Source organism: Echinops telfairi, unplaced genomic scaffold (assembly GCF_000313985.2).
Source record: "Echinops telfairi isolate 266 unplaced genomic scaffold, ASM31398v2 ScPeMD7_7412;HRSCAF=8450, whole genome shotgun sequence".
Lineage (NCBI taxonomy): Eukaryota > Metazoa > Chordata > Mammalia > Afrosoricida > Tenrecidae > Echinops > Echinops telfairi.
Window position 1 is genome coordinate 18945876 of NW_022111312.1, and position 27308 is coordinate 18973183.

The window sequence follows — 27308 nt, forward strand, 5'->3', positions numbered from 1 at the left end:
CACGCGTACAGACATAACAGAATCCTTCCGCGTTGGGCGGACCGCAGCGCGTGGCCTCCTGGGAACTGTAGTCCTGGCCCGACACTCGGCGCGAGTCCGGTCTTGGCGCTCGGAGGTCCGGGCCCGCGCGCTCTGTGCCCCACCTCCTTAAAGCTCCGGCGGCTGCTCGGTGGTCGCAGGGTTGCGGCGCCAGGAGACAGGCACCCCAAAGACAAGTGAGCTGTGGGAGCTCGTCCGCGCCGCCCGGCAAGAGAGGAGTGATGGGAGCGTGGGGTCGATAACTAGTGCATTCGGGGCAGGAATCGGTAAGTGCGCGCCCACGGGGTCCCTGTCAGCCTGTGGGCCGGGAGCGCCAGACACACCGGGGCTGCGGGATGGAAGTGGCGTGGTCCGAGCCCCGCACACAAAAGGCTGTGGAAGAAAGTTTTCCACTCACAGGTTCTAAAACGGGGGACCTGGGCCAGGCAGCGTAGCCCTCCGGCCCAAGCCAGGAGCAGCGGGCACCCGTGGCCTGCAAGGGGTCCGGGGTGGGGGGGGTCATAGCTCTCGCAGCCTTAGCCCTGACCCAGAAAAGCAGGGTCCTGAGTGCCCGCCGGACCCTGGATGCCTGCGTGCTGGTCCAGCCTGGGTCAGCAGCAGCTTGGAAGGGCCGCCGCTGGTCCCTCGCGCCCTGCAGCCCAGAAGAAAAGCCTGGCGCCCTGCCTCCGAAAAGATCACCTTCCCACCCCTAGGTTTGGAGGGCCTGACCTGAAAAGAAAACGGGGTTCTGAAGAACTGAGCTGTACCCGGGAGCGAGAGGGAGGCAGTGCAGAGTCGCAGTCAGGGCATGGAGTGCAGCCTTATTTTGTGAGAAGGGCAAGCAGCGTGTGTATTTTCGTCACTTTTCCTGACCCTGGATTGTCCTCCTGGTCTATTTAGGTTGAGTCACAGTGATCGTTGTTTTTCTGCTTTTTCAATCATTCTCTCAGTTAAACACTGCTTGAATATGATACTCTACTTTTGGTGCACTGCTGTATTCAAAATTAACATTGCTGTTTAATCTTCTTTATTCATACCATCCATGCCCAGTTTTATTTACAAGATTGCACAAATCTCATGAATAATCTGGACAGCCTAGCTTTTTCGCTGTTCTGTGAAACGATTTGCTTAGGAGAAATTCTTTTGCCCTAGTGAGTTCGGTACAATTAGCCCATAGATCTTGAACTCAAAATGTTTGTGGGCAGGTATATGATTTCAAGTTTTAATAGTTGTGTAGTTCCTACTCAGTCAATTCTTGGTATTTATACTTTTCTAGAAAATTGTTCACCTGAGATTTCATACATGATATAAAATTATTTATAATTTAATGGTAATTTTAAGGCATTGATATTTTGGATTTCCCCCCCCAACAGTTTATTGGCATATCATCCACATGTCATTCGATTCAATAGTTTAGCCACATCAAAAAGATTTGTGCAATCATCACCACGATCAGTTTCAGAAATTTCTTTTATACCATTGTTACTAGCTTCCCCATTTCTCCACAACCTCCACCACTGCACCCCCAAGGAACCGTTAATCCAATTACTGTCTCTAGATGTACCTAACCTGCATTTCATATACAGAAACAATTGACAAACAAGAATAACAAAAGAAAACATAAAAACAAAAAAACCCTGCAAATATTAATAACTAGAATAAATTTAAATGGATCATAAGGGAGACAAATGATAGGGTGCTAAAGTTTAACCCGTCTGCATCTGCAACAACATAGATATTTTGTGTTACTTTCAAATTACTGCTGCAACTATCCTTTGTTGTTTTCCTTTTCTGTTTCTATTATTTATAGCCATCTTTCCCCACCCCCACCCCTTAGTTTATCCTGTAAGATATGTCTATATTAGTTTTTCCAAAGTAGTAGTTTTTAGATGTTTCTGTGATTTTTGTTTTTTTCTCATTAGTTAATTGCTCTTAAATTTGTCTTAGTCTTTTAAATTACTTTGCTGCTGCTTTTCTCTATGCAGAATTGATTACTAATTTGTTTGCTTTCTTTTTAATTTTTTCACCGTCAAGAAATATGTAACATATATACTCGAGTATAAGCAAACCCAAATATCAGCCGAGGCACCAATTTTACCGCAAAAATGGCATAAAAATATGCTGAAAAATGGCTTATACACGAGTATATACGGTACATAAACTTAAAGCCATCAACTGACTAGTACAGCTTATCAGCAGCAGCTAACTTAATGGTTGTCAGTTCAAATCAAAGCAGCCAGCACTGCAGAATAAAGGCCCGGTGATCTACTTCTGCAAAGATTATAGCTATGAAAGTTCGATGGAGCCATTGTACACATTAGGTCGGCATGTGTTTGGTTTTGGTGGAGTTATGTTAAAAAGGTCATAGTCAAATAGGAAGCCCTTCCCTCCCCTGTTTCTCCAGCACTTTCAGACAATGAGATAGTTAAGTTCTGTCTTTGAACTGACTCTATATTTTTATTAATCCATTTGTGACCATTTTAAATCTTAGTATAATATATGAGAATTTTGGCTATTATATCCTACCTTTTCCACCCATATCCTTAAAACTCCATATTGCAAACGTTGTGCTGTTTTTTTAACAGTGTTTGCAAATATATGTATATTCCATATTTCATGATAACTATGTAAATTGCCTTACTTAGTGAGATGTTTCTCTCTTGTATAACATTGCTTTCTTGGTTTAAATGATTGTCCTTTTTATTATTCATTTGATAAGTTTTCCTTAAACTTTGTAAAATGCCTCTCAATTCCAATTTTCTCCTGGTCAAGCCTGTCAGGCAATCTTAATAATTTTCTTTTTCCTGAACACATAACTGCTATCCTCATAAATTTTAGATTGATCAGTTATTTGTTAACAATTATAAAATAAGATACAGAAAGACCTCAACTCAAAAGAAAGCAGAAAATAATGAGAAGTAGAGCAAATTTAAGAAGGGTTAAAAGGGAAAACAAATGATAAAGTGTTAAAAAATCTCAATCTAACTACATCACCCTTACTCTACATTCTAATGCACTCTATTTCATAACAAGGCTATACACATCCCTGGTCAATGGTCAGGGGATTCTTCAGAGGCTTAATCCATATGGGGGTACTGCCAATAGATTTTGGTCATGCACTGTTATATACAACCTTCTGCAAACCAGTTGCTCACAATTTAAGCTCTAATGCCATTCCCTCTTCCAGTCTTAGATTTTATTATTTACAGTCCTTGGATCACACAAATTGGTGTCCTTTTTTTCTATGGAGCTGTCACCTCACTTAGATGGCTGCTTGTTTTAAGACAACCCTGTAAGGCTCCAGATACTCTTTCTGCTAGGCAAACACCACTTGATTTCTTCACCATACTTTTTTATAGCACCCACATTTTCATTGATCTCTTCATGAGGACAAGTATCGAGTAGGGCCATGTCATAAAAACTAATTGTTCTTAGATTTGGGCTTACAATTAAATGTGAGCTCCAAATCCATTCATATATCTACAGTTTAGATCACACTTAAGTTTTAGAAATAAATTATAAGAAAATGTGGCCTTTTGAGAACAAGCCTAAATTGGAGCATTCCTAAATAAGATGAACACTTATTTAAGAAATACCTACCTATCTTTCTCCTACTGTTTCAGAAGTCCTATTCACCATATGAAAGGTCATTCATTTAAATAAAAAGTTCTCTACAGAACAAATTTACAAAAAAAGTGTTAAATGAGAAACCTATCTTGTTTTCAAAAAGTTAACAAAAAGTTGCAAATTGTATATGAAATTTGATTTAACGGCCAAGTATTTTTGACTATTTTTCTTTAGCTTTTATCTTTCTTTTAAAAAATAGCACTTGTTCCTTCCATCCAAGGCTAACAAATAGCTTAAAGGGGATGGCAGTTTTAGAAAGAGGGTTGGAAGGTGGGTTCAAACTGTAGACTTTACAGTTAGCAGTCAAACATTTACCCTGCTGTATACCACCAAGGATCCCGAATATGACTGTACTGCATATTAATACAAATTGTAATGAAGATTTTAAGTTGGCAAGACTTCATTGGGAGGTGGAGGATTTACATATTCCCTTCAATGGGGCTGTCTTTCTATAATTCTTCTTTAACTGAACTTGCCTCTTTGGCTACAGGAAGAATACCTGCAGAAACATAAAAAACTAATCTTGCTGGACCAGAGAAACAAGAAGAGGAACATTTTGATGTTTGCCCTGTTAAGGCACTCACATTTGGATTCACAGGATGGCAGCCATTGACCTGTCTCCAAGATGGGCTTTGCCTGTACCACACTCTGCCTGTTTGCATATTGGACATAATGAGGAGAAAAACATGGCTGCAGGATTTCTAACAACCTGGTTACAGAAACCAATCACTTTCAAAGATGTAGCTGTGGAGTTCACACAGGAGGAATGGCTAATGTTAGACCCTACTCAGAGAAATTTGTACAGAGATGTAATGTTGGAAAATTACAGAAACCTCACCTCACTGGATTATCAGTTCTGCAGACCAACTCTAATACCTAGATTCGAACAAGAAGAAAGAACTCTGAAAGGCAGGATTTCCCCAGGCACCAGTCCAGACTGGCAGAATCAGCTTAAAACCAGAGAATCAAATCATACGCAGAATAAGCTTTGTGAAAAAGCATCTAAAACGGTAACACTCACAATGGATGATAAATGGTCCTTTATATTAGGAGATAAATGGGAAAGCCCTAAGATTGGAAAAAAGCACAGGATCTCAGAGGAACAGCTAAGGCGAGTGAATTTAACCCAACAGCAAGCAGCATCTCAAGAGAGGTTCTGTGGCTATCATGAATTTGAGGAAAACTCTGAACTTAACTCAAAACTTTCTTCACTGAAAATTTCCACTAGAAAACTTTCCAGTAAATGTGATGTAGATATTGAATGTCTGAATCATAATTCAAACATAAACAGTTATCAGAAACACTTTGTTTGTGAGAACCTCTGTGAACGACAAGATTACAACAGAGCTTTATGGCATCTTGAAACAACTCAAACAGCACAAAAAGAGGGTACACGTTCCAAATGGGGTATATACATCCAACACGGTATATTTCCTACACATAATTTCCCCACTATGGAGGATTCCTATGCATGTAGTAAAAACAAAATCTCTCATCATTCATACCTTAATCAACAGGAAAAAACCCATACTGAAGAGCAACAATGTAAATGTAACCAGTGTAGAAAATCATTCAGAAGGAATTCTAATCATATTTTACACAAGAGAGGTCACTTGAGTGAGAAACATTATGGATGTAAGGAATGTGGTAAAATCTTCCATGATTCCTCAACTTTAAGGAGGCACGTGAGAACGCATACAGGAGAAAAACCCTATGAATGTAATCTATGTGGGAAAGCTTTTAGTCAGAAAACATCTCTCAAGTCTCATGTGAGGACTCACACAGGAGAGAAACCTTATGATTGTAATCAGTGTGGCAAATCTTTTGGCACAAGCTCTTACCTTATAGTTCACAAGAGAATACACACTGGGGAGAAACTCTATGCATGCAGTGAATGTGGAAAAGCCTTCAACACAAGCTCTCACCTTAAGGTGCATAAGAAAATACACAGTAGAGAGAATATTTTTGCATGCAATGCCTGCGAGAAAGTTTTTAGTGGTCTCTCATCTCTCAGAATGCATGTGAGAACTCATACTGGTGAAAAACCATATGAATGTAAGGAATGTAGGAAAGCCTTCAGTGTTTCCTCTTCCCTTAGGAGACATGTGAGAACTCACACAGGTGAGAAACCCTATGAATGTGTTCAATGTGGGAAAGCCTTCAGTCAGAGCTCTTCACTTATCATACACAGGAAAATTCATATTGCAAGAGAAACCATTTAAATGTATGGTTATAAGTAGTGTATCAATGTCTTAAGGTAGACGCCAAACTCACTTTATTCTCTCTCTAGCCCTCTGAACACCTTTTTAGACATGACACATTTTTAATAATATTTTAGCTTTGGTTTAGTTATATTGCCTAATGTCTATTGTGACATTTTGATCTATGGGCGCTTTTGAATTATGTATCTTTCCCATGTGGGATATAAAGACTATTTAGTTATCTTTTTGATGATTTATAAGTTAACCTGCATTGTAGTCAGAGTAGCAGAGCTATATAACATTGCTTTATTGGTATCATCTTGTGAGTTGTTACGTGGCCCAGTGTGGCAGTTATTGCTAGTAGCCACACTGACCTTCCTTATTAATCCCATTAATTAATACCTGGAATTGGAACAGGTGAATGACAACCATGACTTAAGATGGTATAGAAGAAAGACTCTAGTTGCCACAAGGCCCCTTTAAGTAGCTACTCTAGTCCTGACTGCTTATGTTAGGGCATCCTTTTATGCAATAAAAATGAGCTTATTTTTAAAAGCAGTATAAATATGAATACAATCATCTGCTTTTTTAAAAGAAAAATTCGAAGACTACACCAGTGTGTTGAAATTACATATTTTATGCTGCATATACACATTATGATAGGAACAGTAGATGAGGAATGTTGATTAACTATTGTGCTTAAACAGAAGATATTTAGAACCAAGGTTCCTGAAAACAAGTCGTCAGAAAAGCAACTTAAGCATCAGAAATTCATAGAATTTTGTGAAAGTCATTAATTTCAAACACTAGGTAGAACTCTTGATACTAAGTTATTTGGTCTTGCAAGTCTGACCATTTTGGTTAAAATTTACTAAGAAAATATAATGGAAGTAGAGGTGACACTTGTACTCAAGTTAATTTTACACAGTAGTATTGACATCCATATAAACAAGCAGGCCTAGATTTCAAGAGGTTTCTGGGATGAGTTATAAATCAATGTTCATACAACATGTAAACTATAATAAACTATGGAGGGCAATAAGATTATATAAAGTAAGAATGGAGTAAATACCTTATACTGACCCCAATATTCCTTCATTTTAATGATAGGATAAAACAGAACCATAGAAATACGAGGAAACCCAGGAAGAGTGGAAGGTACAGTCAGTTTTAAATGCTCCCTAGATGCCAGAAAGTCTTAGAAATGAATGTACAGTAAAATGTGACAATTTTTGGTCATGTTAGTGGGAAATACTGCAGTGGTTGAGAATGGCTGCTAGATTGAGAGGAGTTTAGATATTTGAGTAACAGGAGAATGAGTAGCAGCTGGAGACAAGACTTGAGTTTTTAAATGAGAAATGATTAACATGTAAGCCCTAAAATGACGGAGCCAGAAGAAATTGGGATGACAGTTCTGGAGAAGGGCCTAGAGCTATATGGGGCACAAAAGAAATTAGATTTGCTATAAGAAGGGATAATTACACCTTTTGCAAGAGGCAAGAAGAAATAATTGCCTTTTATTTATATCTAAGTGAATTGTACTGTTTAAGAGTACCATGATTCATATTTAATATTCATTGGCATTGGGGTCGCTATCAACAGAAGTCTTGACTCATACCTGAATGCATATCTAGCACACTTTCTCTGTAAGGTAAACGCTAGCCTTCGTTGGTTTATTAACACCAAACAGCACTTCAACACTAACCTTGGGGCTCATCTCAAGCAGTGAAATCAGCACTACCAACAACAAAGCACAACAATATATACTAAAAATACCATGAAAGAAGGCAAAGCGTTATTAACATCACCTGGAAATGTGTTGGACAACTCAGATATTTCATCACTGTGGAAAGGAGCTCTCGTACATTAGTTAAAGCACTTAGCTTCTAACCAAACAGTGGCTCAAGGCCACCAAAGGGTGTATAAGATGTAGTAATCAGCTTCCATAGAGATTTACAGCCCTGGAAACCATATGTGGGTGTGCTAGAGGGTTGCTATGCTTCAGAATAGACTCCCCAGCAGTGAGTTTGGGGTATATTGTTGAGAAAGCATAATTTAAAAGCCTGTCACACAAACTCAACAATAAAAAAGAAACTTTTCTTATTGTCAAATCAAAATCTGATGTACAGCACGGGCAATCCGCTAAAGAGGTTGCAAAGACACACACACACACACACGCAAAAATGTGTCCTTTTATATAGCCAAGCAACCCAATTCATACACATTCTCAAGATGGGTACATGATAACACAATAACCAGTCCTCAAGGGTTCTGTAGTTCAGAATGTTGCATGGAATTTTAGGAACAGATTCTTAATTTTGGCAAAATGATTTTTGTATCATTTCCCTTGAAAGTTGGATTTGCTACTGGCAAAGGTACTATACCAGATGGCCTCATTCACCTGAACATTGGCCTCTTGTCACATCTTTCTCTATTATCTGTAACACTTGTCTTTCTTCAATAAAGAGGTTACATTTAGGTTAGCAATATAAATTCTTGCTTATGAGAAGAGGTTGGCCCTAATTTTTCAAATTACAGTGAACCCTGGCCACTTCGCGCTTCGACTTCCGCGGCTTCACTCTATCGCGGTTTTTGCGTAACAGCGCATGCTCTGTCATTATTGCCACTGATTGGCTCATACTGTACACGCTTCTGTCTGCAGCGCTACGTATCGGAGCTACGTATCAGATGCATTTTTGCTTTTGTACAGTAAATAATTGTTTGCGATTTTTAAGAAATTTTATCTAAGCCCTATGATGGCTCCTAAATGAGCTGCTTCTTCTAAGCCTTCTGACAATAAAAATAAGCGCCAGAGGAAGATGCTCACCATCCAGGAAAAGGTAAAACTTTTTGTATTTTCCCTTTTTTGTTTAATAAATTGGGTAATACGAGTGTAATGGTGACTAAAGGGTGTTTTTTCATGTCCTCTATGCTCTAACTACGAAAATATTTGATTTACAAATAAGGAATCCTACTTCGCGGAATTTCATTTATCACGGTAGGGTCTAGAACCGATTAACCGCGATAAACGAGGGTTCACTGTATATTTCAGCCTATTCTGTGAGCTCCGGGTGTCATGTTCCTTCCAACTCAGGTTCTTGCCCAAGTTTTTTCCTACATCTGGGCCACTTACCTTCATTGTCCAGATCAGGGGTCATCAAACCAGTCAGTGAGCCTAATCTGGCTTTAGGTCTGCCTTTGTATAGCCTGCATGGTAACAGTGGTTTCCACATTTCAACATAGTTTTCAGGGGGAAAAAAGTAAACATTTGTGACACATTTAAATTATGTGAAATTCAAGTATCAGTGCCCTAAAATAAAGTTTGTTGGGACACAATCATACTAATTTGTTTTCATATTACGTAAGGTTGCTTTATGCTATACTGGCAAGTGTACTTACAACAGGCATTAGAACCAAAATCAAAACAGAGCCAGGCTATGAGTCAATTCCAACTCCTAGTGAATCCATAGGACAGAGTAGAACTGCCCTTTGGGTTTCTGAGACTATTAATCCTTTATGGGAGTAGAGAGCCTCACCATTTCCCCAAGGAGCAGCTGGTAGTTTCAAACTGCTGACAATATGGGTAGCAGACAAAAATGTAACTACTATACTACCAAGGCTCCTAACAGAAATGTCCCACAAAATCTAAACTATTTACTTAGCACTTTCATTTAGAATTGGTGGTCTCCTAGATAATTTTTACTTAGCTTCAAGTCTGTTTATATAATAATTCCTGTGCCAAGTTCTCTGTCAGATGACTTCTATCCCCATAATTTTATTAGATCACCTAGTTAATACATTTTTACAACAATTTGTATTTTTGTCATAAAATCTCTGCGCAAAGTAATGGGCATATGAAATACTTCCGCCATATTGCAGAGTGAGTTGAAGTTGGCCTGGCCTAAAAGTTAAGCAGCCTGCTCTAAAATAAACTTACCCGAACATTGGTCGCTGGCATCTGGAGTTTGTATACACTCCTTATGTCTATGTACTATTCTTATATTGCTGCTATAGGAGTGGGGGGGGGGGCATCTTTGACCTCTCTAACTAAAGGAAGGCATTCTTGACTCATTCTAATAAATTCTAGGTGTTACTGATTGAACCCCAAGCCACAAAAGAGTTGAAATCCTAACTCCTGTCCCTGTACTTCGGTTTTGTTATGCTAATGAGGCCATAAGTGGAGGGGGTATCCTATACCAAACCACTTTTTAAAAATGTTTCTTTTTGACAGTTTTACCAACATATAGTTCACATATCTTACATTTCAATAGTTTAATCACCTTCATAAAAGCTGTAAAACCCCCACAAACAATTCCAATACATTTCTTCCTACTTATCCGTTAGCTCTGTTTCGTATAAGCCTTCCCTGTCATGTCCCTTTGAATCTATTAATCCAGTTGTCTGGATTAATACTAGTCTCATATCCCAGTACTTTTGATATTGGATATGAAACTCTGACACACAGACAAGCAAGAATAAAGATGGGAAGACAAGCGCATGTGAAAATGACCATGTTCACACCTCAGCCCATAAATATAAAGGTGTGCTTCTCATCACTGTTTCATACAGATAACACTCTTTCAGAATAATCAGTCTATCCAATACAATACACAAAAAGTTGGGAAGCATCAAAATGTTCACAAAAATGGCTTATATGATGGAAAGTTCGATGAAACAAAACTCTTTTGATAATGCATTTAGAAATGTAATCCATGTAAATAAGACTCGAGTAAAACTAATAAATCCTACCTCTGACTACATTACTTAAGAAATATCTAATATGCTCTACAGATGGGACCACAAGGTGACCACTACATTAATTCTCAAGTCACTCCTATCGTATCCTTTATTTATAAAGTCACAATCTGCTCACACTGATGGTGTAAACTTTGCTGGCAGGGCAGCTGCTATGGTTTAAATACACCAGTAAAAAATGTTATAGTGGAGGGAGGGTGGGGTGGAAAGGGGGGACCGATTACAAGGATCTACATATAACCTTCTTCCTGGGGGACGGACAACAGAAAAGTGGGTAAAGGGAGACATTGGACAGAGCAAGATATGACAAAATAATTTATAAATTATCAAGGGTTCATGAGGGGGGGAGAGCGGGGAGGGAGGGGAAAAGATGAGGAACTCATGCCAGGGGCTTAAGTGGAGGCCAAATGTTTTGAGAATGATAGGGCAGTGAATGTACAAATGTGCTTTACACAACTGATGTATGTATGGATTGTGATAAGAGGTGTATGAGCCCCTAATAAAATGATTAAAAAATGTTATAAATTCAAACCTCTATGTCTACAGTTATAATCCCATTTTGGTAATTTTTAAAAAATAAATCATTTTATTGGGGACCCTCACAGTACTTATAACAATCCATACTTCAGTTGTATCACACATATTTGTACATATGTTGCCATCATCATTTCCAAAACCTTTCTGCTTCAGCCCTTGGTAGCAGCTTTTTTTCCCCTCCTCCCCGTACTCTCTCAACCTCAAAACTCTTGAAAATTTATGTTATTTTTATATTCATATTTTACATCATCACTGTTTCCTTTCACCCACATTTCTGTTGTTTGTCCCCCTGGGGAGGGGGGTATACATTGATCATCACGATCGGTTCCCATTTTCTTCCCCTTACCCTCATGGTATCGCTCTCTCATTATTGATCCTGAGGGGTTTATCAGTCCTGGATTCTGTGTGTCGAAAGCTCTTCTCTACACTAGTGCACATGCTCTGGTCTAGCCAGATTTCTAAGATAGAACTGGGGTCATGATAGTGGGGGGCAGGAAGCATTATCAAACTGGAGAAATCCTGTGTGTTTCGTCATGCTATACTGCACCCTGGCTGGCTCTTCTTATGACCCATTTTGAGGGGATGTCCAATTGTCTACAGCTAGGCTTTGGGTCTCCACTCTGACCCACCTCATTCACATCGAAATGGTTGTTGTAGGTCTTCTGCTGCATGATATCTGATCCCATGGACACCTCGGGATCACACGGGTTGGTGTGCTCCTTCCATGTGGGTTTTGTTGCTTCCCTGCTAGATAGCCACTTATTTAACTTCAATTAGTAATGCTTTCTTTGGTTCATTAATGAAGTATGATTGGTAGGTCGTTTGTTGAATCAATCTTTTTCGAAATGACAGAGATTAACATTAAGCAAAGCTGAGATAGTGCACAAGAGATGCCAAGCCATATGAAGGTCACCCAGGAGCAACAACTCAGAGACAAGGAAGGGCCTTCCTGAGCTGGCACCTGAATCCACACAGCTAGCCTCCTACACTGGAAACAGTAACGTGTCTGCTAAAGTGAACCATTTGTGCTATTTCTACAATACCAGCATGAGATAACAATGCCAGAAGTTTTTAATAGTTGCTTAGAGAACTCTTTTCACTATAAATGAAATGAGGAAAACTACTTTGCCATTTTTTTGTGATGGCTCCTATATATATTTAGTTCAGACCGATTAAGAAATGCCTTTACTTATAACTAAGAATAAACTAAGGATTCCCATGACCTTAAATCCAATATTTTCTCAAAATCTTATCTCACACTGATACCTAAAATATTCCTATAGTTATGTTCGTACAGTGTTTCTACAAACACCTACTACTCTTCATTGATATAGTGATAATCGCATTTCAGAACCACATGCTGTGGGAAAAAATTCAAGAACAATATAAATTCATTATAAACCAAGAGATTTATTCAAACACTTCTAAATATGCTTTAAGAAAAAAAGTAAAACACAACACTTTCCCACCCCAAGAAGAAAAAAAAAAAACCTCCCTCCAGTATGACTTCCCAGAACTCAAAGATTAAGCCTATTATAGTTTGTTTTTCCCTCACTATAATTCTCCATGAAAGTTTAAATATTTCAGAAACTCATCCATATGCACTTCATCTATAAAACTGCTTTCTCTACTATAAGAACTTTTTTCCCCTCTTGAGTGAACAAGTATATGATGGCCATCCTCAATGACTGTTAGTGTGATTTTGTTTCAGTATAAATTTTCTGATGTCCAGGAGAAAGGAAACCTTTCATAAAGCTCATTCTTTTCCCATGAGTTCTGCCGTTACGTTTATTGGACGCAGGTACGATTTTTCCTGGTGTGAAGTCACAACCTAAAGGAGTTCTGTAAGATGAAAATGCTTCTTAATGTTTATCCATCTCATCTGAAGTCGCAAGGTGTGTGTATGTGTGTCTATTAACGCTTCCCTACATAGTGCTCAGGATTTTCTCCATAATGGTTTCCGTATATTGAATAAGGTATGAACCACATGTCTTCTCACTGAACACATGTAATAGAAGGCTTCTTTCCAAGAGTTTTCTAGTCAAAGCAAGGCATTAACTGCTTGTGTTTATTTGTTGGTCTTTTGGGTTTTTTGCTTTGATCATCCACCTTGTTAGGCTTCCTCTACAATGTGGATTCGTTGTTCTGTAAGGAATGTGTGGTAATTAAATGGATTTTCATATTCATAAGGGTTCTCTAGAATGTGTGTTCTCTGATGCTTTGCAAGGTTTGAGCTCCAACTGAAGGGTTTGTTACATGCCTTACATACATAGGGTTTCTCTCCAGTATGCGTTATCTGATGTAGAATGAGGGAGAAGCTCCGACTGAAGGTTTTGTCACATGCAGTACATGCATAAGGGTTTTCTCCGGTATGAATTTTCATATGTTGAGTAAGGGATGCATGCCAAGTGAAAACTTTACCACATTCATCACATTCATAGAGCTTTTCTCCAGCATGAATCCTCTGGTGTTTAACAAGGAATGAATGGCAACGAAAGGCTTTTGAACATTCATTACATTCATAGGGTGTTTTGGTAGTGTGAATACTCTGATGTCGAGTAAGGTGTGAGGAACGGCGAAATGCCTTTCCACATTCAATGCATTCATAAGGTTTCTCTCCTGTATGTGTAATCTGATGGCGAATGAGTTCTGAGCCACTGCTAAAGGCTTTCCCGCATTTTCTGCATGTGTATTGTTTCTTTCCCATGTGAATTCTCTGATGCCGAGTGAGGTTTGAGGCACGGCTAAAAGCCTTTCCGCATTCAGTACATTCATAGGGTTTCTCCCCAGTGTGTGTTCTTTGGTGTTCTATCAGGAATGAAAGATAACTGAAAGTTTTGTTACAATCTTTACACTCATGGGGTCTCTTTCCAGTATGTATCATTTGATGTTTCACAAGATTTGAGATCTGGCTAAAAGTCTTGCCACATTCCTTGCATACATAGGGCTTCTCTCCAGTGTGAGTCCTCTGATGTAACACAAGGGAAAAGCGCCTACTGAAAGTTTTCCCACATTCCTGGCATCCATATGGCCTCTTCACAGTATTGATGCTCATAGGTTGAGCGATGCTTTTTTTATGAGAGACTGCCACTTGCCTGGTACCTCCTTGACTTCTTTGCAGCACCTCAGTACCAGTCACACATTTCCAACTGGTTGTAAAACTTGAATCCTCAGGGCAATGGCTTAGAATTTTTTCCATTATCAAATACTGATATGACTCATCTTCATAAAAATCATTTTTTGAAGACAGTTCCTTGGTTTCACTATTTGATTCTGAAACTGAAAGATACCAAAAAACCAAGCAAATATTTTTTCTATGAGTATAATATGTAATTCCCACCAAAATGCCAACAGCTTTCTTTGCAGAAATAGAAAGTCAACCATCAAATTTTATATAACAGGGAAAGGAACCTCAAACTGTTAAAGCAAACTTGAAAAGTCATGTAGGAGGACCTGCCCTTCCTGATTCAAAAGATATTATAAAACCACAGTAAAAAAGCAAAAAAAACAAAAAACCCCGAAAACAGGTATAATAATACATATACAAATGAACTAGATTTGAAAATCCATAAATAAATCTGTACATCTATATGTATCTGAATTTTTACAAGAAAAATTCATTCAATGGGGAAGGAAGAATCACTTCAATAAATGGTGCTGGACAAGCTGATGTAGTGAGGAAAGCTGATGGTGCTCAGCTACCAAAAGATATAGCACCTGAAGCCTTAAAGACCTGAAGATAAACAAGCACCACCTAACCTAGCTGAGAGACAACAAAACCCACACGGAAGAAGCACACCAGCCTACCCCTGCTCGATCGCTGAGGACATAGGGGGTGCATTAGCAAAAGTGGGGAAGAAAGCAGATGGTGCACGGCTATCAAATGATACAGCATCTGGGGTCTTACAGGCTTGAAGACAAACAGACGGCCATCTACCTAAGAAACAACAAAACCCACAAGGAAGAAGCACACCAGCCTACCCCAACACGAATGCTGAAGACAAAGCAAGTACATAAGCAAATGCGGTGAAAAAAGCTGATGGTGACAAGCTGTCAAATTACACAGAATCTGGGGTCCCACATGCTGGAAGATAAACAAGGGGCCATCTAACAGAAACAACAAAGCCCACATGGAAGAAGCACACCAGCCTGTAAGATGACAAGGTGGCGAAAGGGTCAGGTATCAGGCATCAAAGACAAAAAAAATCATAACATTGTGAATGAGGGGGAGTGCAGAGTGGGGACCCAGGGCCCATCTGGGGGAAATTGGACATCCCCTTGCAGAAGGGTTGCGCGGAGCTGAGGAGCAAATCGGAATGCAGTGTAGCAACGATGAAATATGCAATTTTCCTCTGATTCTTAAATGCTTCCTCCACCCACTACCATGATCCCAATTCTACCTTGCATATCCGGCTGGACTGGAGGAGGTGCACTGGCACAGATAGGAACTGGAAATACAGTGAACCCAGGACAGATGAACCCCCCAGGACCAGTGGAGAGAGTGGCAATGAAGGGAGGGTGGAGGGAAGGAGAGGGAGAAAGGAGGAACAGAGGATAAGGTCTACATGTGGCCTCCTCCCTGGGGGACGGACAGCGGAGAAGTGGGTGAGGGAGACGTGGGATGGGGTAAGATATGATAAAATAATAATAAATTATAAATTATCGGGGGGAGCGGGGAGGGAGGGGGAAAAATGAGCTGACACCAGGGGCTCAAGTGGAAAGTGGGTGTCGTAAGAATGATGAAGTCAACATATGTACTAAAGTGCTGGACACAGATGACATATGTACAGATTGTGATGAGTTGTATGATTATTTAAATAAATACATAAATGGTGCTGGAAAACTTGGATCTCCACATGCAGAAGAATCTATTGGTATTCAATCCTTGCACCCACACAAAAACAATTTTCAGTGGGTTAAGGAGCTAAACGTAAAAACTAAATCCTTAAGATCTTTACAAGAAAATACAAGCATATGTTAGGCTAGTTTGCAATAATGGATTGTCAGATATGATAACAAAATCAGGAACAGCAGAAGACAAAACAGTTCAATGTGACCTAATACGAGTATCTACATTTGGATAGCACAAACAGGTAGCTCTTGACCACTAAGCAAAAGTTTTGTGATTCTAATCAACCCAACAGCTCCAATGAAGAAATTCTTGGTGATCTATTTTTATAAGTTACAGCTAAAAACACTGTAAGGAGTAGTTCTGATTCCAGAGCACATAGGGTCACCCTAAGTTGGAACTGACTCCATGGCACTGAAGACGAGGTCCCCAACTTAAGGCGACTCGATGCACAATGGAATGGAACACTGTCCGGTCTTGGGTCAGCCACACGATCAGTTTGGGATTGGACTTCTGTGACTTTCATTAGCTGCTTTTCAGAAGTTGTTCAGCAGGCCTTTCTTCCATGGCTTTCTTGGTCTGCAACCTCCACTGGACCCTGTATAGCATCACAGTGACAGGCCTCCATTAATGGTCGAGTGGTGGCTCCATATAAAGTGCACTGGCCAGTAGCAGGAGTCAGTTCTCCTACACTTAGGTCAAGAATTCAACTGCTGCTACCACTACCTCAATTTGGGATTTTATGATTCACCAAAGGGTTTTTTCAACACAGAGAAGAGACACCTACACACGAAGAGAAAAATCTTAAGAACCTTATATCCAATAATTATTCATTAAGAAGGTGCTAATTAAAACCACAATGAGATGCTAGCTCATTACCACTAGAAAAGCAATGATCAGAAACAAAACCAAAGTAGCAGAAAAATATACATACCAACAAGAAATAGGAACCCTCACCCATATTGGTAGGAAGTCAAAATCCTATAGCTTCTCTGCAAAACAATTTGGCATTTCCTCAAAAAGTTTCCCACAGATCTACCATATCCCAAACATGGGTACACACATGGAAGTGAAAGCAAGAACACATGAAGAAACAATGTTCATTGCTGCACTTTTCACCACAGCCAAAAGGTGGAAAATATTGACTTATCCATCAACAGATAATAAAATCAAATGCACAAAATGGAATATTGATCAGTTATCAGACATCATATCAGTGGGTGCCCGCTTTACTGACACAATCACTGAAGACAAACATGCGCATAAGCAAATGTGGTGAAGAGAGCTAATGGTGCCCGGATATCAAAAGATATAGCGCCTGGGGTCTTAAAAGCTTTAAGATAAACAAGCGGCCATTCAACTGAGAAGCATCAAAGCCCACATGGAAGAAGCACACCAGAATGTCTGACCACGAGGTGCAGAAGGGACCAGTTATCAGACATCAAAGAACTAAAAATCAGATCAGTGGGTGCCCACCTTCCTGATACGATCACTGAAGACAAAGGTGTGCATAAGCAAAGTGGTGAAGAAAGCTGATGGTGCCTGGCTATCAAAAGATACAGCATCTGGGGTCTTAAAGGCTTGAAGATAAACAAGCGGCCAACTAGCTCAAAAGCAACAAAGCCCACATGGAAGAAGCACACTAGCATGTGTGACCAAGAGCTGTTGAAGGGATCGGGTGTCAGGCATCAAGGAACAAGAAATCATGTCATTGTAAAGGTGGGTGAGTGCTGAGGGGTTGTGGGGAGGAGACGAGCCAATCAGGGTGCAGGGTAGCAACGATGAAACAAGTAACTTTCCTCTAGTTCTTAAATGCTTCTTCCCCTCCACTATCATGATACCAATTCTGCCTTGCAAATCTGGCCAGACCAGAGGATGTACATTGTAAGACAGCAACTGGAAACACAGGGAATCCAGGATAGATGACTTCTTCAGGACCAGTGGTGAGAGGGGTGATGCCTGGAGGGTGAAGGGAATGGGAGGTAGAAGGGGGGAACAAATTACAAGAACCTAAGTATAGCCTCCTCCCTGGGGGATGGACAGCAGAGAAGAAGGCGGAGGGAGATGTCAGAAAGTGTAACATGACAAAACTATAATTATGAATTATGAAGGGTTCATGAGGGAGGGGGGAGTGGGGAGGGAGGGGGGAAATGAGAAACTGATATTAAGGGCTAAAGTAGAAGGCAAATGTTTTGAGAATGATGAGGGCAACAAATGTACATATGTGCTTGACACAATGTATGTATGTATGGACTGTGCACTTCAAATATTGTGCCATTCGTGTACCTCATGAATTTTAATATTAATGATAACGCATATATTTTAATATATTCACGATATACATCATGAATATTAATAATGGAAATATTATATATTTGTGACAGGTATATAAGAAATCGGGAAGAATAAGCAATTTGTCTTTCTCATCTTTATTTAAAATGTATTTGCTGCCAAAATTAACCTAAAAATGACAATTTTATAATGTTGCCAATAAACTACCTTGGGTCCTATGTAGATGTCAGATTCTGAGTTCAGTTAGTATCTTTAGAGCATCTTAAAATAACTTATTTTAAATAGGGTAGAGGGAATGGTTTATTTGAAAACTATTTTCTACCATACTTAAATTCTAATTTTGTCTTTAAAACTCCTCCTATCTGAAGCTTGGATCTGGTATAATAGGATTTTTCTATCAGATTGTTGTGATAGACAAGCATCAGCACTAGTTTGTCTCCAGTCTCCAAAACTGGTTTTCTCCAGTTGGAAAAATAAATAAAGAGGTATTTTCTCCAGTTTTGATTTTATGAATAGAATTTGGTATTTTTTAATTTGGAGTATAATTTGTACTATAAATATTTTTATATTAAAAATATAATCCCTTGTATCTTTATTCTTAGGGAATGCACACAACAATATTTAAGATTAAGAGCCATGATACATTTAGTCTAAACTCAAGTATTTTAATAAACAAATCCTATTCTAAATGACAAAGCACATGGGGCAAAGTGTAAATAGGTGAAAATGAGCAAGTATTCATTACACTATTTATACCATTTCTGTAAATTTAATCGTATTTTCAAAATTCATTTTCTTTAGAACACGTAGGCATTTTTTTTAGGGGGGGGGGGCAAAACTGCAGCAAATACCTCTTTATTTATTTTTCCAAAGCCATGACTTAGGCACTTTTTGTTTGATGAATACTGTCATTTATTATCATTTTGATTGTAAGCTTCTGCATTGAAGTAAATATACCTCATATGTTTAATAGCCCAGCACTAAGCCAAGAGTGATCCCTATATATAAGTACATAGATAAACAAGGTAGCTTCCACAGTTCATGGAAATACTGAATGAAACGATGATGGAATTTTTCATCAACTTTTTTTATGAGCTTTCCATTTATGTATGCATGTATGTGTACATATATTTCATATATGTATAAATGTGTGAGTGAATTGAGTCCGTTTCAACTCACAGTGACCCTATAGGGCAGAATGGAACTGCCCCTATGGTTCCTGAGACTGCAAATCTTAACAAGAACGGAGAGCGTCATCGTGCTCCCATGGAGCGGCTGGTGGGTTCAAACTGCTAACTTCTCAGTTAGCAGACTAAATGATAACCTACTCTGCCAGCAGGGCTCCCTGTATGTATGTATGTATATACATATTCCACTACAGATACACAAACTATTAGTATTGCAGAGCCAGTGAAAAAGTAGTTAAGAAAATGATGAGTCCTCTATAAACCAATTCCATATCCACTGATTACCTAAACAGCACTGAGGCTATAAATAAGCTGAGGATATAAATAATAATTCTCTACAGAAGCTGAGCATATACATATGAAGACTGAAAGAACAGAAGAAAACTAATTAATGAGACATGAGAATAAGTTTATTACAGAGAAAAACATTTTATAAAAGTTCAGAAATAAGAGATAAAAATCTGCTGCAACAATTTTCTTAAAAGACTTTATCTAGAAAGGTTTCACTCGTGAAACTAGTTGGGAAGTGAAATACAGTATGAAGCACACCAGTTTAACCTGAGTATTTGTGATACTTGAAACAGCTATTGAAGTTAGTTGAATAGAGTCGATGTAGTACTTGACATGATTTCCCAGTGAATGACTAGAAAGCACCACCAAGAAAACCAGGATCAAGTTATAAAAGCAGAATGTCAACTGTGATCATTTGGAATTGCAATGACTATGGATTTTTATTAGAACTCCAAAGTGTTCTGAAGGCAAGGTGGCAATGGAACACTTTTCAAGTAGAATTCTATATTCTATATTCAGTGAAAATATTCTTCAAAAATAAAGATTAAATAAAAACATTCTACAAAAATTAAATAGAAGCACCATCATCAAGTCAATTCCTACTTATAGTGATCCTATGAAAAAACTCACTACGAAACTCACTGCCATTGACTCGATGTGAACTCACAGTGACCCTATGGGACAGGTTAGAACCCCTGTGAGTTTCCCAGGCTGCGGACCTTGTGGATCACAGACTATACATATTCACGGGAGCACACAGCTTGACATTTGTCCCACACAGCAGTTTTCAACCACTGACTAAGATAAGGGAAAACTGAGTCTTTGGTGTTTTTCTATTTCCACTTGTACCTGTATTGCTTTCACCCCTCTACAGTCCTTGGATTATGCTGTTCTTTTTCCAGTCCTTTAAAATGGATACTTGGTTCATAAGTTTCCAATTTTATGTATTTAGGTTATTATTTTCTTCTATACCACTTCGCTGTTTTTTACGTTTTAATATGTTATAATATTTCCTGGAATCCCTTAATGATTTATTTGTTGTTCAATGAGTTTTTTGGTTTAAAAATATACTTTATTTTAATATATAGAAGAACTCTTGTTGCGTTATCCCAAGCATATTCATGCCTAACCAATTATTTTATGACCAGAAATTATAATCTGTATGATTCCAATGAGAAATCAGATGCTCAATTTTGTCATTCATATTGTCCAAATCTCTAGCCTCATTATTATTTGTCTGTCCAATTAAGGGTATAGTGGGTTATGCATTGGGTGCTAACCAAAAGGTCAACAGTTCAAAACCACCAGTCCTTCTGCAGGAGAAAAGTGAGGCTTTCTACTCCCATAAAGACTTAACAGTCTGGGAAACCCACAGGGCCAGTTCTACCCTGCCCTACAAGGAACTAGGAGTCAGAATCGACTCAATTGCAGTGAGATTTTTAAAACTGAGTTATATAAAACAAAAAACAAAAATGCTGGGACTTGGGGTTTGTCAAATTTTCTTTCTACATTTATCAATGTTATATATAATCTGAGGCTATGATGCATATTTTGAATCATTATATCTACCCTGTGAATTGAATATTGGTATACAATGACCCTATTTCTAGTAATATTTTTCTCCTCTAAATTTATCTTGTATGATACTAGTATAGCTACACTAGCTCTATTTTGTTTTGGTGACTTTAACTACAATTAAAAAGAACATGGGGAAGCCCAGGCAGCTCATTATGGGGAATAGAGGTACTACATTTACTCTGCAGAATGGGTCTGTGAACTAAAGTGGCTTGGGACCTTGGCACTAGGATGGGGACTAAAGGCCTCCGCAGTCATTTGGAAACATCACAGAAAACAGGGCTCATGGACAGGGCTGACAGAGTTTCCCTAGAGTCACGGAAGCAGACGAGCAATCCCAGGACCATCGACTTGTCGAACAACAAGATCTACACAGCCTGCCACCTATACTGATAGAGAAGTTCACTCTGCTGAAGAGCCTTCTCCCTGAACAACAGACTGACTGTTCTGTACAATGAGTTATGCAATCTGCAATAGCTACCACCTGATAGAGCTACCTTCTACTTTGAGACATGTCTCTGTTCTCAAGACCCTGAACCTCTCCGAGAATCAACCACCCCAATTTTGTATCCTTCAGCTACAAAGAGTCGTGATGGACCTCTCCGAGAACCAGATTTGGAGTATGCCTGACTTTGTGGTGAGCTGCAGGTCACTGAGCTCTACCTCAACCAGAACCTGGCATCCCACTCAGGTCTCAGTGAAGAGATCTTGCTGTCCTTGTCTCAAAGTTCTTCGCCTGGAAGAGAACTGCCTTGAGTTCGGCACCCTTCTGCAGAACATCCTTAGTGATGTTCAGATATGTCTGCTTGCTGTAGAAGGCGGTCATTTTCAGCTAATGAAACGTTGAGAACTGGAAGGCTATGATAAGTACCAGGAGAGATTCACAGCCACCAAGAAGTAGTTGACATGATGTTCTCTGAGAGCATGGGAAACTGAGGACACTCACTTGGAACCTGGCTGAATCAAAGGCTCCTGCCGCTGTCAAGGATATCTGAAATAAGATGACACTCAGAATTCTTTTCAGGACTCACTTTAAGCTACGAGAAATGATCATGGCATGGCAAGAGTCTTCCATTTGGAATCATGGATAGGGCAATGGGCAATGCTGATCATCATTTGTTTAGCTTTAAGAAATCAGATCCTAATCGCTATTTATGCAGTGAAGGGGTGCTTCTTAATTATAAAATAGTTCCATGTCTCAGCTCCAGATTTTATTTTTAGTTTAAAAGTGTGAGCTTGCAAAAAGTCAGCTGCCATTCCATCTGTGTTAACTTCGTATGTCTATGAAATTCAAAGTTTCTGAGGGTACTATGGTTAATCTATGGTTAATCTGGTGGTATGGTGGTTACACTTTGGGATGCGATCTGCAAGGCCAGCAGTTAAAAACCACTCACTGCTCTGCAGGAGAAAGACAGGGACTTCTATTGTCATTAACAGTTACTGTCTTAGAAACTTCAGAGGGGCAGTTTTACCCTGTCCTACAAGGTCGCTCTGAGTCGACATCAACTTGATGGCAGTGTGGTTAATCTAAGGGTTTGTGAGTTTACTGCTGTCCATCAGTTCAGTTGTAGTGTCTCTGAAGAGAGAAAACTGTACATGCAAAACTTTTTGGAAGGAATTGTAATAATCAAGATCTTCCTGAATTTTTGCTAAAAACAATGTCTTATTTCTTTACCCCCTTTTTGTATTTATAACGCTATTAATCACATTATCTATCAAGAAACCAATGCTTTACTATTTTAAAACAATTTATGTTTACCAAGTTTATTCTCCGAATGAGAGAATATACTAAGGATTGTTAATGAAAGATAGATACACAGAACATGTGTCTTCTTGCATTTGATCCATCTCAAAACACGACTTTAATCTGCACCAGTATCTTCCTTCCTTCCATATCGTTCCCCACTTCCTGCAGGTCTCTGTAGCATGTAATTACGATTGCTCAGCTTCCATGGTTGTGTGTCTTAGCAGTCTTTCCAAGTGGCTGCTAAATGTAGGCATTTCTCCTTTGTCCCCACAGGGCGACCCTCCAAAAGTCCATTTATCTCCAATAGAAGGTTATTTCAGAATCAAATAAAAGAATTTAAGAAACTTCATAAAATCCAAATGTATGTTTAGGCTCATGGACCCACTGTCCATACTTCAAAGGTGGAGCAGGGCCATTTTTATCTTTAAAGAGCTTCATCATCAACTCTATTGTCAACCGATGAAGAGTGTTTTCAGAGAACTTTTCCGACAATCCCATGGCTTCTACTTTTGCTTATTAATATAAGATTAAAAAAAAAAGATTCCCACATCGACATCTGATTTTTTTCCCTAAGATTTATTCCAACAGCCAACTCCATATCTTCACTAAGAAGTACTATCCTATTCACACCAACCATATTCCAAACACATCTACTACCATTTGTCTCAAACTAGTCCTTTTTCTGTCTTTTATGTTTCTATTACTACTATGCTTCTCCAAATTATCCAGGCCTAAAACACAACTAAGGAGCCCAGGGGTGTAGAAAGTTATGAATTGGTCAGCAGTTCAAACACACCAGAAGCTCCTTGAGAGAAAGATGAATCCTTCTGCTTCTGCAAAGACTTATAGCTGCGGACACCCACAACTTCACTACTACTCTGTCCTGTAGGTACGCTATGAGTTGGAATTGACTTGATGACAGTGAGTTTGTTGTTTTCTTTTCTAGAAAACACTAACTGGAAATTCATTCTGTGCTTAATCACAACACTGCAAATTTGAGCTTTTCTAATGTAAGTGATTTAGACTAGCATCTTACTAAGCCATAATGACTTAATTATACTTATGTGTGTCTTCCACTCTTTATAGCAGCTAGGAAAAAGTCTAAGCAAGATTAGATAAGAGAATACATGAATGTTAAAACAAGCCTATAAGTTAATCAAAGAATAAGTCTTTCTAAAATGGTCACACAGAACAAGATAAAAATGTATACATTTAGGCAACACCTGCAAATTTGAATAAAGGTAACACAGAAAAAAGATGTGGAACACAGAAGCCAAACAAAGGGAACAACAGAAACAAAGGAGGAGTCATCTATTTGCGATAAAATGAAAAAGGTATAAAGTGAGAGTTGAGGGAAGATTGACAACTAGGTGTGAAGGGGTCCCTTATGGGGCTCCTGTTGATCAAAGTTTCCAGCCTACACATTTCTTCTCTCTTTAAAGGGAAACTTTCCAGCCAACATTTACAAAGTGTTTCTGTCTCATTGACTAGTTAGTGTGTAATAGTTTCCTTGTGTCTCACTTACCTGAAGGGAGGCCTCTTCTTCTATCGCCTCTCCCCAGCCAAGGTGCTTTCCCTTGTTCCAATAAGGAAACCACATCTGGCTTAGCGATGGAAAGACCTGCTTAGAGAACATGAGATAAACTGAAAATCGTCCTTGAATTCCAAGAAAAGAGAGGAAAATGTCAGATGTAAATATGACAGATGTCTAAAGATTAGATAAAGCTACAATCGTAAGAACTAGAAACAAATAAACCATACCTTCTTTGGGAAAATTTAGCCAGGTAAGATTCATAACCACCACCCTAAAGGGCAAATTCTTACTTGCGGGGAGATGAGGGGGAATACTTACCCAATGAGACCAGGTGGCCATAGTTCTCCAACATTACACATCTGTACAAATCCTTTTGAGCAGGCTGAAGCCATTCCCACTCCTCCTGGGAGAAGTCAATGGTCACATCTCTGAATGTCACAGACCCCTGAAATGATAAACAGATAGCTCCACAGCACGCACTCATGTTCCCAAAATGCCCTGTTCAAGGAATGAAGTCAGGAAGAATAGCATGTATCAGAGGCCTTGGGAGATTTCTGAGTAATGTCACTCAAGTAATTAATGTATTTAACTAGAAGCCTAATACACACACAATATATATATAATATATATATATACACACACACACATTTCTATAACTACATATAATTATATATAATATCATTAATCAGAAAAAAGGAGGAAAATATGACTTATCCTGATGTAATTTGGTGAGAGATCAGTAAATCATGCACATTACCAACATGGACTTCTTGTTGGCCTATAAAAAGTCTTTAGAATGTTACAGCACTTTAAGAAGAGTGAAGAATCTTCCTCTGTGTTTCATATGCAACATGTGTTCCTGGAGTCCTGGTGGCATGGTGGGTTACACGTTGGGCTGCTCACCACAAGGTGAGCAGTTTCAGACCACCAGAGGCTTTTTCTCCCATAAACAGTCTCAGAAACCCACAGCATCAATACTACCCTGTCCTATACGATCACTATGAGTCCGAAATGATTCAACAGCAATGATTTTAAAAATGTTTTCCTTCATGTCAACCTATTTTAATGTGATTTGGCCAGAATTTCTTCATGGTAAGAATGGGATGAAACAGATAGCAGCAGTACTCTTCAAATGAAGGAAGCACTCATGAGTTTGTGACCACTGTCAACAACCCTGAAGAAATAACTACAAAACTTTGTGACACTTTGGCAATGTCACAGCTGAAGAATAAACAGGAAAGTGAAAGGAGGGAACTTAGCATTTCTGAAGCTGGAATCCAACGGGTTAGGGAGAGTAACAAATAAGCCAGCTCTATCTATGTCACCTGGGTTGGACCCACCTGAGTAGTGAGATACGAAGATGAACTTAAAAGATCCAAGACTAGTAAACCAGGTGTATGGCAGTCATTTTAAGAACTCTAAATTAAGAAAAAAAAAAACTGGTCAAAGAAGCTTTTTCTTAAACAACTTCTGCAGCAGAGGTGAAGATTGGGCATCCCAGCAAAACTTTAAAAGTCTGTTAAACTGATGACAGGTATAACAACAAGTAGGCTCTAGAAGTGGCATTAAAATTGGAAACTAATCTGGAATAGTTGAACTTTATCTACAGCAGCCAGCCAAGCATGTCCGCACCAACCAAACAAAATCATCAGTGTTCTTTGCTAAAGAGATTTTATGGTGCATCTGAAAATAAATGCTATGAGCTTATTTTACTCACTGCTGCACCCTCAAAATCTAGGGCAGGTTAGGAATAGGTTCTCACATTTAACATATATTGAAATCATTTAGAGGGACTGTTCAAAGACTAAGAGGCCCCAACCCCAAAATTTCTGACTCAGAAGGTTTGGGGTGAGGCTAAGGTCAAGGACTTCTAATAAATTCTCCGGCGATGCTGATCACTGCTGGTCCAGGGAACACACACACACACTGAGAGCCACTGATTATAGCTGCTCAGTAAAAATAGACTCAGTAACTCCTTGAATAGATGACTGAGGGGTGGCTAGTGTGAGTGGCATAAGGTAGTCCTCATTCGAACACTGGAGAGATAAAAAAGGATAAGGCTTAAGAGTTGGCTTGGGCTATGTCTGGACAGCGTCCTGTCAGACTTCTGTGCACGAGCATCGGAGGAGAAAAAAGGGACAGCAGAAAGTTTCCAAAGCAAACGAGCATTTGACTGCCAAGACTTGACCACAGAAAGGAGAGGGGGCACCAAGCTTACCTGAAACATGGCTCACGGAAGGGAGCGAGGAGGTCAGCAAACGTCTAAATGGTAGAGCTGACAGGGAGAGAAAGGTACTGTGAGCGAAGTCATCCAGCGTGCTCGCTGGAGATTCCCGTTAGACACACCCCGCCACCGAATCGGGGAGCCGGATGGGACCAGGCAGGCGCCCGAACTCCGGCCATTCTTCCCTGCCCCGCAGCGGAACTCCAGGGGCGTAAGTCCGGCCTGCGGTCCCTGCACGGTCGAGGACGAAGCAGGGCTTTCTCCTCCCTGCCCGGGCTCCCGGCGAGCTCCTGGGGCGTGGAGGGGCTCTCGCAGGCCGCTCGTGGCCGGCGCGGGGCGCGGGCACCCTGTACCTGACGGGCGCGAAGTGGCCAGACTCCCAGCTGTGCAGCTCAAGCCCTCGCTGCCGCCGGCATCCTCTGAATTGTGCCCTCCAGAACCGGACCGCCAGGAATTCCCGAACAAGGCCGC

General features: G+C 39.6%; 3 protein-coding genes and 1 pseudogene across 5 annotated transcripts in view; 2 read left to right on the plus strand and 2 right to left on the minus strand.

Annotated features, from left to right (window-relative positions):
- Positions 1-24667, minus strand: part of ZNF10 (zinc finger protein 10) — a 57023-nt gene extending 32356 nt beyond the window's left edge. Inside the window, exon 1 of the mRNA XM_045296795.1 lies at positions 24605-24667. The gene's annotated coding sequence lies outside the window, so the exon portion shown is untranslated. The remainder of the gene's footprint in view (positions 1-24604) is intronic.
- On the plus strand, positions 180-8009 carry ZNF891 (zinc finger protein 891). Its single transcript, XM_045296799.1, has 2 exons — positions 180-305; positions 4136-8009. Exon 2 carries the CDS (start codon positions 4245-4247, stop codon positions 5865-5867), a length of 1623 nt encoding a protein of 540 aa, XP_045152734.1. The 5' UTR covers positions 180-305; positions 4136-4244; the 3' UTR covers positions 5868-8009.
- Positions 12529-27308, minus strand: ZNF140 (zinc finger protein 140). 3 transcript variants are annotated; one of them, XM_045296801.1, is made up of 5 exons: positions 27191-27308; positions 26832-26888; positions 24932-25058; positions 24605-24700; positions 12529-14417 (listed from the first exon to the last, which is right to left on the minus strand). In XM_045296801.1, the coding sequence occupies exons 2-5, from the start codon at positions 26838-26840 to the stop codon at positions 13252-13254; spliced, it is 1398 nt and encodes a 465-aa protein (XP_045152736.1). In that variant the 5' UTR covers positions 26841-26888; positions 27191-27308; the 3' UTR covers positions 12529-13251. The 3 variants fall into 3 exon arrangements, with proteins under 3 accessions (XP_045152736.1, XP_045152735.1, XP_045152737.1); XM_045296800.1 differs by having other exon boundaries at positions 24605-24703; XM_045296802.1 differs by lacking the exons at positions 26832-26888; positions 27191-27308 and adding an exon at positions 25954-26047 and having other exon boundaries at positions 24605-24703.
- On the plus strand, positions 21251-22629 carry LOC101655681 (annotated as a pseudogene).

Excerpts from the sequence above, each read along its gene's own strand:
- ZNF891 (XM_045296799.1), top strand. The coding sequence starts at position 4,245 with ATGGCAGCCATTGACCTGTCTCCAAGATGGGCTTTGCCTGTACCACAC.
- ZNF140 (XM_045296800.1), bottom strand. Across the intron at positions 24,704-24,931 it reads TGGCCACCTGGTCTCATTGG|CAGGTCTTTCCATCGCTAAG; the intron begins GTAAGTATTCCC and ends ATGTTCTCTAAG. Across the intron at positions 14,418-24,604 it reads AAGAAGAGGCCTCCCTTCAG|TTTCAGAATCAAATAGTGAA; the intron begins GTAAGTGAGACA and ends GGTATCTTTCAG.